Here is a 13,160-nt window from a genome sequence, read left to right on the forward strand (position 1 = left end):
AGGGTGGCACTACGGTCATGACATTCAGGCCGTACGTGACTTTCTCCGCCCTGTGGGACTTCGGCAAACACGCTCCGCTCCCCACCGCGACGCAGGTGATCGACGTTCTTGAACCTAGCGTCCCAGAGCGGATGGTTCGATCGGACCAAAGTCTGCGTGCTCACGCCGACGATTCCCGGAGGTCTGGAACTGGCGTGACCAGCGCTTCCACCATGACCGCCGCGACTGTGTACGCGGGGGTCTCCCGGGCGTTCAGGCGCGAGTACGGCAAGTCCAAGGTGTCCGAGGATCGAGCGCTACTACGATATGACGCAGCGCAAGGACGAGAGTGCTTTGACGTTCCTGTACCGCCTGTATATCGCAGCGGAGCGCGCGGATGTCGACGCCCGGAGGACCAGCAACCAGCGCAAGGAACATGTGCTCCAATTCATCTGGAAGCGCAAGGACGACCAACCAAAGCCGCCATTCGTGATCCACCGGATCAAGACGGTCGCGGACCTGGAATATATCCTGAAGCACCGAGTAGGGTTGCATGGCAGCGACAACGCTCCGTCTTGGGGTATCACGACTGGGGCTTTCCGGCCGCATAACCTGTTTCGTGATCAGTTCCGACCCAAGCGACGAGATTGAGCGTATGTAGCCAACGCTGATGACTCGGACGAAATTGAAGAAGAACCATCTGATGAAACGGCGGAATTGCCGACAATCCAGTATGCTCAAGCTCCAACGATCCCTAATTGAATATACGAAACACCGGGGACAAAAGAAGCCCTGTTCGTTAAGGGTACCGTGCAATAAAATGCGCCTGATGGTGGCCCCTGGGGCGCCGCATCCACAAAGCCCATGCCGGCTCCCACTCATACGTATCCGCCTAAGGTCAACCCGGCCGAAACGAGTACTGCGAGGGATGCCACAAGTGGGGACATCGTCTGCATAACGGTTGGGGTCCCATGATGTATGCCCGCTGACAATTTAGTTAGCTTTTGTATTGACTGTGTCAGACTGCTTCGAGCAATTTGCAATGATGTTTCATCTGGGCATGCCCTCCAATTCCCCCAGCACGACATAAACGAACAGCGTTCATGCGAAGTGTGCTAGATACGAACGAAGCACTAAAAAGCACGATGCGGGTACATAAAGAAACAATTTATTACAAGTTATTTGTATTATACAGTATTTGCGCACTAGTGGTGGAGCGCCCCTACGGGACATCCCGCCAGCAGCAGCACCCCGCAGGGGCTGGCGGCAACACGGCAGACAGTGGCTGCAGGCCTTCCTCCCGCTTGACATTCTCCTTGCGCGTGCCGTCGTCCTCGTAGACGCCACCGTAGGTCAGATCGCCACCCTCTTTCATCCCACTGCCCTCCTTCCCCTTGCCGCTATCCGGCGCGCTGCACGCCTCGCTCCGAGTCCTTTTTACTCACCTTCATAACTTGTTGCCGTCTTGCTCGCCGGGCTCCTCTCAGCAGCCTCTCTCCATCTGTTCACCGCTTTCCATGTCCGCCCTCTTCTCGTCCTGCTCGTCGCCATCACCCAGCCCCCACACACGCCTCCCGAGCGACGTCACCCTGCTGCTCGCCATTCTCCGCCAGGACGCCGCTTCCTCGTCCTCGTCTTGCCCGCCCGCTGTCATCCAAATCGCCGCCCTCCTTACGCTCGCCATCGTCCTGCTCCCCGACATCATTCCCGCTGTTCGCCACGCTTATAAGGGACACCGGCCGTCGCCCTTCTGCTGGTTACCCTCCTCCTGTTTGTCGCCGTCATTCGCACGCCGCGTCGTACCGCCTGCTGCCTTCCTCCCGGCCGCCGCTCTCCGCGAGCTAAACACCCTCCTCCATTCTGACGCCCACTTTCCATCCGCCGTCTTCTCGCTGTAGGGAATCTCCTCTTGCTCGCGGTCGCTGCCATTTCCACTGGTGCCGCTCTCTCCCCACCTGCCAGTCTTACATTCCCTTGGGCACCCCTCTCCTCCCAGATGCGCCACTCTCTTCGTGTTCCCACCCTACTCCAGGGCGCCTCCGTCTTCATGGTGTCTGCCCCCCCCCCCCCGCCAGGCGCCGGCACCTCGTCAGTCGGAACCGTCACGCTACAGATGGTAGGTATAGAACGGTTCTGATGGTCAACGACAACAAATAGCGATGGTGCTGTGAACAATCAGGACCGAAGGCCTCCTTGACACCGGAGCGACTGTTAGGGTGATGGGTCTGAATCTTGCGCGTAGACTCAAACTCATACTGAACCTACGGAAGAGGATTAAGGTGTCCGAGTTAGGAGGAGGCTTGAGCTATATCTCGGCTAGCGCTGAAGTTAAGATCCTTTTGGGGCATCGGCTGGTTTACATTATCGAATGGTGGATCACGGATATCGGAGAAGGCGTTCGTGTGCTACTCAGTATGGATTTGATGCGCTGTGCAGGAGTACGATCGAGCAATCGGGAGGGACTCATTATCCTCCTAGATGCGGGGTCAGTGTTCATCTACGGTGACGGCGCGATCCCATGGACATCCCGGAGGTTCGCCGTGCAGCTCGTACTTGGTTAAAATCGCGAATGCGCAAATCTGCTACGGTAACACTAATCCCCAGCGTGATGTAGTTTGGGCTGGCCGCTGTGCCCGCTGGGTGACTGCGATTTTGTGCGGTGCGCGATCGTGTGCTACAGACGTGAAGGTGGTGAACACTTTGAAGCGGGATGTCTGGACTGACACCCGAACACCTCTCGCTCCGGTGATTGTGTGAGGAACGTTCCTGATCTGTGGAGGTGGCATATGTGGTATCAAGAATGGAAGCAACTCACTTAGGAGAGCATTATGTCTGGGCGAGCCAGACTGCGTGCGCGAGCAACCCAAATGCTCGAAGGTGGACGGCCGCCTGCAGTTGAGACTCGCGAATACCGGTGGTCCACGAAGCTGATGCTGCGGTCGCACTCCACGACCGAAGTAGTTCGGCAAGTCGGATTCGTCTTCGTCCAACCTATCTCCATCCGGGAGACCTAACTCGGAATTTGGAATCGGTTCGCTCGGGTCGCCTTGATGTACCCTTCCTGGAAACACCTCCATAGAATCCGATTCACAACCTTGTGTAACTTCCGTCCCACGCTTCGAAGGTTGTGTCTCTGGCGTTCGGGAGCCACGGCCGTTTCAGCCTTCCTAACACCACACTCGGGACACTCTCCACCAAGCACTCCTGGATTCATGTTAACTAGCGCGCACGCATTCTCCTGTAGCCGCACCACGGGAACATGTACGCGACCTCGAAGAATTCGTCATCAGAGTCGCTTCCGTTGACAGCATCCCGCACCTCGTGGCGGATGGGCATGTCTTCCGTGTTCTCGGGTGAGGATTGTTTGCAACTGATTGGTTGAAGTCATGGCTTAAGACTTGTGGTAAAACTTGTCGCAGCAGGACGCTGACGAAATGCCACGTCTTATATACGCCGAAGTCCTCAAGACCTTTCTCTTCCCCTTGAAGACTCTCGTTAGAACTTGCCGGTAGAGATGCCCTAAATGCTTCCTCCGGTCCGAAATGTTTTCAACATATCCCGAGTGATAGTAGTTTTAATGTGACACATCTGATTAGATTTATCGTGTTAGAAAGGTGTAAAATTATTCATGTTGGGGTCCCATCTGCATTGCCCAAAACATCGTAATCCCAAAAAATACAATATCAAGTTTCGGAATCAACAAAATAGCTTTTCGCCTTGGACGGTCCACAGCTGCGAGAAGCATGGGCTCGTCGATATGGCGAGCGCTCTTGCGGTGGTGTTGCGAGGTTTTCTCCCCTTTCACGAGATAGTATAGCCGGGCCTTCTTGTCACAGGCAATGTTTCTGGTAGGAACATACGCATTGTAGAGGCACCATATACTTCCTACGGTGCGTTTGTGCACACCAAACTTGGTTGCGGTGGTCGCCTTTCCTCAGTGAGGAAGAACGCCGTCGGCACTGCGTTCTAGCACCTCATGTCAGATGGCACAGCGAGTCTACTAGTTCACGCTGCGTTTGCCCGTGTCCTTGTCACGAAAGCAATCGAATTATTGAACGTTCTACTTGAAATTTCTCGGGAATATTGGTTGAATCGACCGCGCCGAATCGCTCCGCAAATCGGTCCAAACCATAAACTGGAATAATTGGAGCGACCCCCCCCCATATATAACGAAACGCACGTAGTATTTTTATGGCTTTTGTATGAGGTTGTCTATCCTTTTATAGACGCATGATATAAGCTCTTGAAATAGGTTAGGTGACACGAACTAGCATAGCCTGACCAGGGCACGTTTCGAGAGAAATTCCCCATAAGAACATCAAGAACATAGATATGACCCATGAACAGCGGCAATAGAAAGTCTCCTCTTTCGATAGGTTAAGATGACACTAAATCCTGAACGATCGTTTATAGAACCCTGTGGTCGCGTTTGTGTCAGGCAGTGAAGGGCTACGTAAAACACTACACTTTACGCTACGAATTGAGGTAGGGTTTGGCTTCACGAGGTGGTGAAACCCCTTGAATTACCCCTATTAAAGCGTAAACCGGGATTAATAACGGTACGAACTGAAACGCAAAAAGTCTACGGCGGTTGAAGAGCGCTGGTTCACGGAGTGGCGTATCTACGAACCACACGCCGCAAGTTCACCGAATGGTTGGATAATACCAAGCTTTACACGGTGTTTCTACTTGTCTAGACAGGTAGCGCCGATGTGGACCTGCTTGTCAGCAGACCAGCACTTACAGCTACCTCGGATGCGCTAACATAGCACATTTGGATGTCAGCGTGATTTTGTTTCTTCGCATTCATAATCCGTCTGTAGCGAGCACGCTGCGCAGCATTCTGGCACTGGCGATGGCCCTCACACAGTCAGTGACGATTGCCGTTCGGTTTGATTTGTAACGGGGTTACACGCACAAGTGGCTGCAAGCCACTTGTGAATTTAACAGATAGGATATCTGTTAAAAGTTTTAGATACTTCCTCACCTTGGTGTAAGTCACACCAATGGATACATTGAAGTGGGCCACCACAATGAGTGGTCCACACATACCCAAAGATCCTATTGGTAGAAAGCAGCATCTTTCTACCAATCAGAGACATGCATATTAGCGGGGCTCTGACAGCCAGCTGCTGCCAACCCCTTTCATAGATGATAAACAGTTTTTAGCAGATTTTAGAGGAAGATCAATTTACAAACAATACAGTTCTCATTTTACCTTAAACTACTTACTTGGAGTCTTATCTAAGTTAACTTATATTTGTGTATTCAAATATAATTAACCTAAGTAATTACTAAGTACTTACGCTTCCTCATACACGTTGCGCAACGTGTAAGCTAAAGTAGTGAGTCAAGTTAGACCCACTACACCTGGTAGCACTTTGTAGTCCGTCAAACGACCGACTGCTTGACGTTCGTACGCGGTGTACGAACGCGGAGCCGAGAACCACATGAGCACGGAGGTGCCCATGGAGAGCTCCAACACGCCTGCAACGCATGTTGCACGCGCTGACTGCCCCCACCTGTCTAACCCAGAGTGGGAAGCCCTCCAACGACTGTCAACAGTCATTGGAGAAGCGGCGATAGCTACGATGCTGCTTCCTCAGCGACGGCGTCGTCGGGGACGACACCGCGTGCTCAACCATTAAAATTGAGCGTGAGCAATTACGTGGGAAGAGAGGGCGAGCCTCTCCTCCGATGGCTTGTCGAGCTCGACACAGCCATAGCGGCTCGACGCATCGTCGACCCGATGTCGAAGGTCGCGTTCGCCATGTCCTGCCTTGGCGGACGCGCAAGGAGTTGGGCGTATGGACGCCGACTCTCTGATCCTATGTGCTTCAGCACGTACGAAGTGTTCAAAGAGGAGCTCAGACAAGCGTTTGAGCCCCCGCAAAACGAGTTCCGGTCGAGGGCGGAGTTCCTCGACCTTCAGTAGGGTAAGCATGACGTCCATGCTTACGCGCAGCGCGCACGATATTTGGTATCAAATATCGTGACTAACCCGATAGACGAGGCGACCAAGGTCGGCACGTTCATGAAGAGACTTAGAGATGGGCCTGTGAAGACCTATCTCTTCCGAGAGTACCCGAGTACTCTCGAAGCTGCAATCACTCTTGCCATGCAAGAAGAGTTTAGCCTGCGGCAGGCTAAACTCCATGTAAACGTACCGAGGCCGCAACCGCGCCCGGTAGCGAGGACGGGAGGTCCGGAGCCAATGGACCTCTCGAACGCAACAACTGCTGGTTACCAGCAGCAGGGAGGCAACGTGCGATACTTCCGTTGCGGAAGGATCGGTCACTTCGCACGGGAGTGCACAGCTCCCATGCCCCCTGGAGGTGGCTGTCGTGGCGATGCTAGGCATCGCCGCGGACTAACAAAACACGCGAACATCCAGTAGGCGCGGGGCGCCCTACTGGTAATGCAGTCACGCGTGCCGACATCGGGCACGCGACACTGAGGACTGCAGCCCCCAGTGAGACTAGCTCTCGCTGCAAGAAACAAGATGACAGGCCGAACCTAGTCATCTTGAAGGTTTACTTGAAGAGAGCGAGTGACTCTCTTCGAGCTTTGGTAGATTCAGGCGCGTCGAAAAACTTTGTTCGACTACGAAGCCTGCCGAGACTTGACTTCGAGGAGGTAAATGTACCTCGAAGTCTTCTGGAGGAGCGACTGGCAACAGGTGCCATCGTGAAGATCGAAAAGCGCGTCGTGAACGTGCGCTTCTCGTACAAACAACGAATGTTTGTCGAACATTTTATCGTCCTGGACCTGGACGATAAGTTCGACGTGGTAATGGGCATGCCGTGGCTTGCACGGCATGATCTGGTGATAGATTGGAAGAAGCGCACGCTCGTGCGCTTCGGCCGCGACAGCGGAACAGAGAGCGATGGCCCTGTTACCGCAGCGCACGCACCAGCAGGTGCGCGCGGCTCACCAGTCGAGACAGCGCTTAATACTGCTGTCCCGGAGTGCCCAAGAAGTGCGCGAGGGCGCACACAAGTGAGACCCACGTCGGCAATGCTGCCGACGGCGGAAGAAAAAGATGTGTTGGTTCCGGGAACCAACACCCACGTTCAAGCGTGTAAGGGACAGTCCCTGACCCGAAGAGGTCAGGTCGACAACGACGTGTCGGCTCCGGGAGCCGACGCACCCTCGGTCATGAGGGGCTCCGCCAATGAATGGCGTCGAGGTGACGAAGGCGTGTCAACTCCGGGAGTTGACGCTGCAAACAGTGCGGACGGTTGCAAACGTACCGCACTGACGCAATTTGCATGCTGTCGTGCAGCCGGGCTGCACGACGAAGCGCCATGCGATCAAGCCGGGCTTGATATCGCGCGCCCGCAGACAGGGTCTGCCGGCGAAGGGACACATTACCGTGCAGCCGGGCTGCACGAAGGAACATGCGGTCAAGCCGGGCTTGATACCGCGCGCCCGCGGACAGGGTCCGCCGGCGAACAACCGTCCACGGCCGGGCCTGGACCAGAAGAACAACTGTGCGGACCCGGGCTCCGCTCAACAAGAAGACGGCGCAAGCGGAGAACGCTGCGCAAGTCTCGGTCCGGGACCGAGACACAACAAGAACAGTCTGCTGGGCAGACTGAGGCGGTGACGCCGGACGTCGAGACGCTAAGCGTCTTGACGCGCACCGATACTGGATTCCAGTATCGCGAGATAGAACTCGCTAGTCCTCCGACGACGGCGTCGGAGTTGACTTCGCTTCCGGTCATGAGCTGGAAGCGCTTCACGCGCGACTTGCACGATGGACGCATCGAGCAAGTCTGCGTTCTTTCGGACAGCGAAAGAACGGAGAGCGAGAGCGAAGAGCTGAGGCAGCTCTTCATGGGAAGTACCACTGAGAGTGAAGACACTCTCAGTGCGAAGACGAAGTGAGAGCGCTTCGAGGAACAAGGTTGGGACTCGCTGAAGTCGAGTCCCTATTACGAATTATTGAGGGAGTACAAAGACGTACTCCCGGAAGAGATTCCTGCGGAGCTTCCGCAGGATAAGGGTATTCAGCACGAGATTGATCTCGTGCCGGGTACGAAGTACTGTGTCACGCGGCAGTGGCCACTGCTGCAAGAGCAAGTAAAAGCAATCGACGACTTCTTTGAAAGTTGTCGCAAAGCAGGACAAGTGCGGGAATCAAAGTCCCCGCACAGTGCTCCGACGTTCTGTATCAAAAAGCCACAGGGCGGATGGCGCATCGTTCATGCGTATAACAAGCTGAACGATGCGATGGTACCGGCGCAGACGCCGATACCGCGAAAAGATGTTATCATCGATTCGATGGCCGGGAGCACCGTTTACAGTGCTCGCGACTTGTGAGATGGATTTCATCAAATCCTAATGAGAGCGATATCCCTCTCACGGCAGTGAGCACGCCAAGCGGCATGCTCTGGGAGTGGCTAGTAATGCCACAGGGGCTTAAGAACGTCCCTGCGACCTTCAACAGGTGCGTGACGCACTTGTTGCGCTCGGTGCGCGACTTCGCGCCGAGCTACTTCGATGATATGTTCATCCACAGCCGGGCTGTGGACGGGAAGACCGACGTAGAGATGCACAGGGTGCATCTCCGGAAGCTACTTGAGCTTATGCGAAAACATAAGCTCTACGCGAACCTGATGAAGTGTATCTTCGGGGCGAGCGAGATACCCGTCCTTGGGTGTCACGTAGGGAAGAATGGTGTTCGCCCTGACCCAGAAAAGGTCAGAGTGATTAACGAATGGCCAACGCCTTCAAGTGTCAAGGAACTGAGGCAGTTCCTTGACTTAGCCGCGTACTTGTGCAAGTACGTGGAGGATTACGCGGGCAAGATCCGCCCGCTGTCACAGCTTCTTAAGAAGGAAGCTGTGTGGAATTGGACAACCGATTGCCAAAAGGCATTCGATGCAGTCAAGCGGGGCTTGACTGAGGCACCAATCTTGGCAGTGGTTGACCAAGATCGTCCATTCCACGTTGTATGTGACGCGTCCGACTTCGCGATCGGATGTGCGTTGATGCAGCACGATCACGAGGGCCGTGATCGTGTCGTCTATTACCAGTCGCGTCAGCTGAAAGCAGCTGAGCGTAATTATCCGGTACATGACAAGGAACTCCTTGCCATGAAGTACGCACTCGCAAAGTTCCGAGTGTATTTGCTTGGAAGTAGACCATTTGTGGTCTACACCGACCATGCTTCACTGCGCACCGCAGTGAAGTCGCCACACATATCACAAAGAATGGCGAGATGGCTCTCATTCTTTGCGGAGTACAACTTCCGGGTCGAATACAAACCCGGAAGATTGAATGTGGTGGCCGACGCGTTATCACGTCGGCCGGACTACGAAGAAGCTGCTGACGTCAATGTCATTGACGCCATGCGATCGAGCAAACCCACATCGTCCCTGTTGGATGATGTGAAGGCCGCGTACGCGCACGACGCGGACGCGAAACTCTTGTTGGCCTATGGCACAACACCTTCTGACAAGGCTCGTCAGAAGTTGCCCAAACACCTTCGTGCGCGTGCACACCGATATCGGGTGCACGACGGACTGCTTCTTTATAATGCAGTTGACGACAACGCGCATCGCGTTGTCGTGCCGAACGACCATGACCTGCGACTCAGGATCATGTACGAATATCAGGATGCCCCGACTGCGGGACATCTCGGACGTGAGAAGACATACGTCCTTCTCACGCGCGTCTTCTACTGGCACCACCAGTATAAGTGGGTGCGCAAGTACATCCGTGCTTGCGAGGTATGCCAACGCGTAAAGCCTGCGCCATTAGCGCAGGCTCCGTTACAATCACTACCGACTCCGTCGGAGTGTTGGAAGTCCATATCTTTGGACTTCATTTTTGGTCTTCCCCCGGACAGCGGAGGGAACACCGGTGATGTGGTCTTCGTCGACCGATTCAGCAAGATGATACATCTTGCTGCGGTGCCGGCAGAGGTGACCGCGAAGCAAACGGCCCGTCTGTTCGTCGAGATGGAGTTCAAACACCATGGCATGCCGACCGACATCGTGTCGGACAGAGACCCGCGCTTCACAGCGCACCTGTGGCAAGAAGTGTTTACACTTCTTGGGAGCCAGCTTTCAATGTTGACTGCGGACCATCCGCTGACGGACGGTCAAACCGAGCACGGGAATCGCGTGCTCGTCGACATTTTGAAGAGCTACGCTCACTCGTTCCAATACTGGAGCGAGTGCTTATCGATGGCGGATTTCGCCATCAACAACTCAGTATGCCTCGACCCGGCATAGACCGTTTTATGTGAATGCCATGCGGCATCCACGTCTACCGAGTATACTCGGAGTGATGGCTCCCACTTTAAGTGGGGGAGGATCTACGACTGCAATACAGCAGCCGCAGAAAACCGCTGACACTTGCACAGTGTCAGCTGCAACAATGGGCAAACCACATGAGTCTGCGCAGGGCGCAGACGCCGCAAAGAACCACGCAGAGGCAGGGCCTCTAGCGGAGAGCGAGCTGAATGACTTCAGCTCGGATGCAATCAGTTTCATCACCAAAAGACAAGCCGTAATTCGGTTTGTCCACGACACAATAGCAGCTTCTGTTGATCAACAGAAGCTGAACGCAGACAATGTGGGCAGAGGCAACACAAATGAATTTAAAGTTGGTTCATTAGTTTTGTTAGCTACACAAAACCTGCCTAAACATGCAGTTTCGGATTTCGGAGCAAGTAAACTTGCTCCGTGCTTCATCGGGCCGTTCACTGTGTTGGCACGGCACGGCAACGCTTACACACTAGACATACCGTCTAGCATGCGCCTCCATCCGACCGTTTACGTCGGACGGCTGAAGCCATACCTGCAGCACGAGCCATCTAGCTCGGCTGACCCGAAGCGTCGGCAGGAGCCGAGGCAGAAGCGGAGGACTTGGCCTCGGCGACGAGCAGCCTCTCCTCCAGCGCGCGGACGCGCTGGGGCAACCCCTTCATCTGGGTCCCCAGCTCGACCTGGATATTCGAGGCGGTCTGCGAGACCGCCGCGACTTGGGCCTTCTGGTTCGCCAGCTCCTGTTTCAGGGCGGCGAACTCAGCGCCCTGCAGACGCTCCACGACGGTCACCCGGTCGTGGAGAGGCGCATACTGATCAGCCCGGGGCTGATCATACCCGGGGCGTGTTCCCACCCCCGCCACCGCCGATCCGTGACGCCCGCGGCTCAACCCGCTGGATTGTTGAGCGGATTGTTGACCACAGTATCCCGAAAACGAACCCTCCAGGGGCTCGTTTTCGGATTCGTTGGAGAGGATTTCCTCCCCATCAAGATACATGGGAGCCGCGGAACGTCTTGCTGGAGGACGTTCCGGAAATGGTGAGGGCGTACGAGGAGCAGTACGCGCTGGCGCAGCGGAAGTAGTACGAGCGCTGCGATCATCGCTAGCGCCCGAACCCTCACGTGCTAAGAATTTAGCACGGAGCTCTTTTAGACTCTCGGGCACACGGAACGACGTGTACCCGATCAGGTCGCGGTCGCTCAAGCGGACCGCGCCTGGAAAGCACTTCGTGCACTGAAAGCCCTCGGGCACAGCGCACGGCACATTTGCCTCCTCAGCAGCAACATGAAGTTGCTCCAGCTTTCCACGCTTCGAATACGTCTCGAAGCGATCACGCGCTTGCTTAATCCGATCACGGTAAGCACTCGGCTTCTTGTTGAAGTTTTCAACAAAAGCGTTCCAACTTTGACAAAGTACCTGCCATTCGGGCACTTTGCTGCGAGAAGAGGTCTTCTTACTTTGAAACCATCGGAGCTCATGAAAGAGTCCGATGTAGTAATCGCGCCTTTGATGCGTTTCCGCATCAAAGTGCAGCTCGGCAGCAACAGCGTCATCTTTGATGGCGCTGCATACGTACAGCGGCACCTCATTCGGAGGTACCGAGTTCCCATACCGGTCCGCGATCTCGGACGCGGACGGCATCCATGGATCGCGCGCTGCGCCTGCAGCGCGCGGAGAGCCTTGAGCTTTGACATCACGCGCTGCAGCTGCAGCGCGCGGAGTACTGAGAGCCTCAGCGGAAGCGAGTGGAGTATCGCTCTCAGTACGCGAACGCTTCGAACTCGAAGCGTCCGATTCGTTCCCTTCACGCGGACGAACGTTTTTGGCGTGAGGGTCGAGCGATTCGCTCGACACTGAGTCCTTGCGCTTTGAGGGCGAGTCTTCCTCGCCCTCCATATCTTCATCGTCGTCGTCGAAGTCGACGACGTCACCGTACTTCGCCTTCTGGCGTTCGAAGTAGTCGTCGATGGAGAGGTGACTCCCCACCGACTTTGCGGACTTCTTCTGAGGCGCGCTCATCGTTGAATGAGCGCGGGTTTCTTCTCCAAACGCGGAGAATTGACGAATGGTCAATTCCGAAGATTGACGTGCGGAGACCCCGCGCGTCTAACCTTAAGGGGGGATGGTGTAACGGGGTTACACGCACAAGTGGCTGCAAGCCACTTGTGAATTTAACAGACAGGTTATCTGTTAAAAGTTTTAGATACTTCCTCACCTTGGTGTAAGACACACCAATGGGTACATTGAAGTGGGCCACCATAATGAGTGGTCCACACATACCCAAAGATCCTATTGGTAGAAAGCAGCATCTTTCTACCAATCAGAGACATGCATATTAGCGGGGCTCTGACAGCCAGCCGCTGCCAACCCCTTTCATAGATGATAAACAGTTTTTAGCAGATTTTAGAGGAAGATCAATTTACAAACAATACAGTTCTCATTTTACCTTAAACTACCTACTTGGAGTCTTATCTAAGTTAACTTATATTTGTGTATTCAAATATAATTAACCTAAGTAATTACTAAGTACTTACGCTTCCTCATACACGTTGCGCAACGTGTAAGCTAAAGTAGTGAGTCAAGTTAGACCCACTACATGATTGCTCTTTCATTGCTGAGCAGCCCAGGACAGTGGCACCGCAACTCGCTGAAGTGGTGGTTATTGCTCCATTACCTCACGTGACCTAGCCTTAAACAGCCATGTTTGTTCTGCTGCGCAAACGCAGCTCCGCTCCCTCTCACCTCAGGAGTTACAGTATCAACAAGATACACCTGCTAAACAATGAGAACGGACACATGGGCGCTGTTATTCGCATAATGCGTAGCTTAGGCAATAGGTCCCAGGAACGCACCGGATGCCGACCGAAATGCGGGTCGTAGAGACAAGGAAACACTCGCG

General features: G+C 54.5%; 1 protein-coding gene across 1 annotated transcript; it reads left to right on the forward strand.

Annotated features, from left to right (window-relative positions):
- Nucleotides 1-306: 306 nt before the first annotated feature.
- IUM83_11538 (Amino acid/auxin permease protein) lies at nt 307-630 on the forward strand (the record flags this gene model as incomplete). Its single annotated transcript, XM_067936109.1, has 1 exon — nt 307-630. One exon carries the CDS (start codon nt 307-309, stop codon nt 628-630), a length of 324 nt encoding a protein of 107 aa, XP_067781685.1.
- Nucleotides 631-13,160: the final 12,530 nt, after the last annotated feature.

This window comes from Phytophthora cinnamomi (assembly GCF_018691715.1).
Source record: "Phytophthora cinnamomi strain GKB4 chromosome Unknown Contig114, whole genome shotgun sequence".
In the NCBI taxonomy this organism is placed as follows: domain Eukaryota; phylum Oomycota; class Peronosporomycetes; order Peronosporales; family Peronosporaceae; genus Phytophthora; species Phytophthora cinnamomi.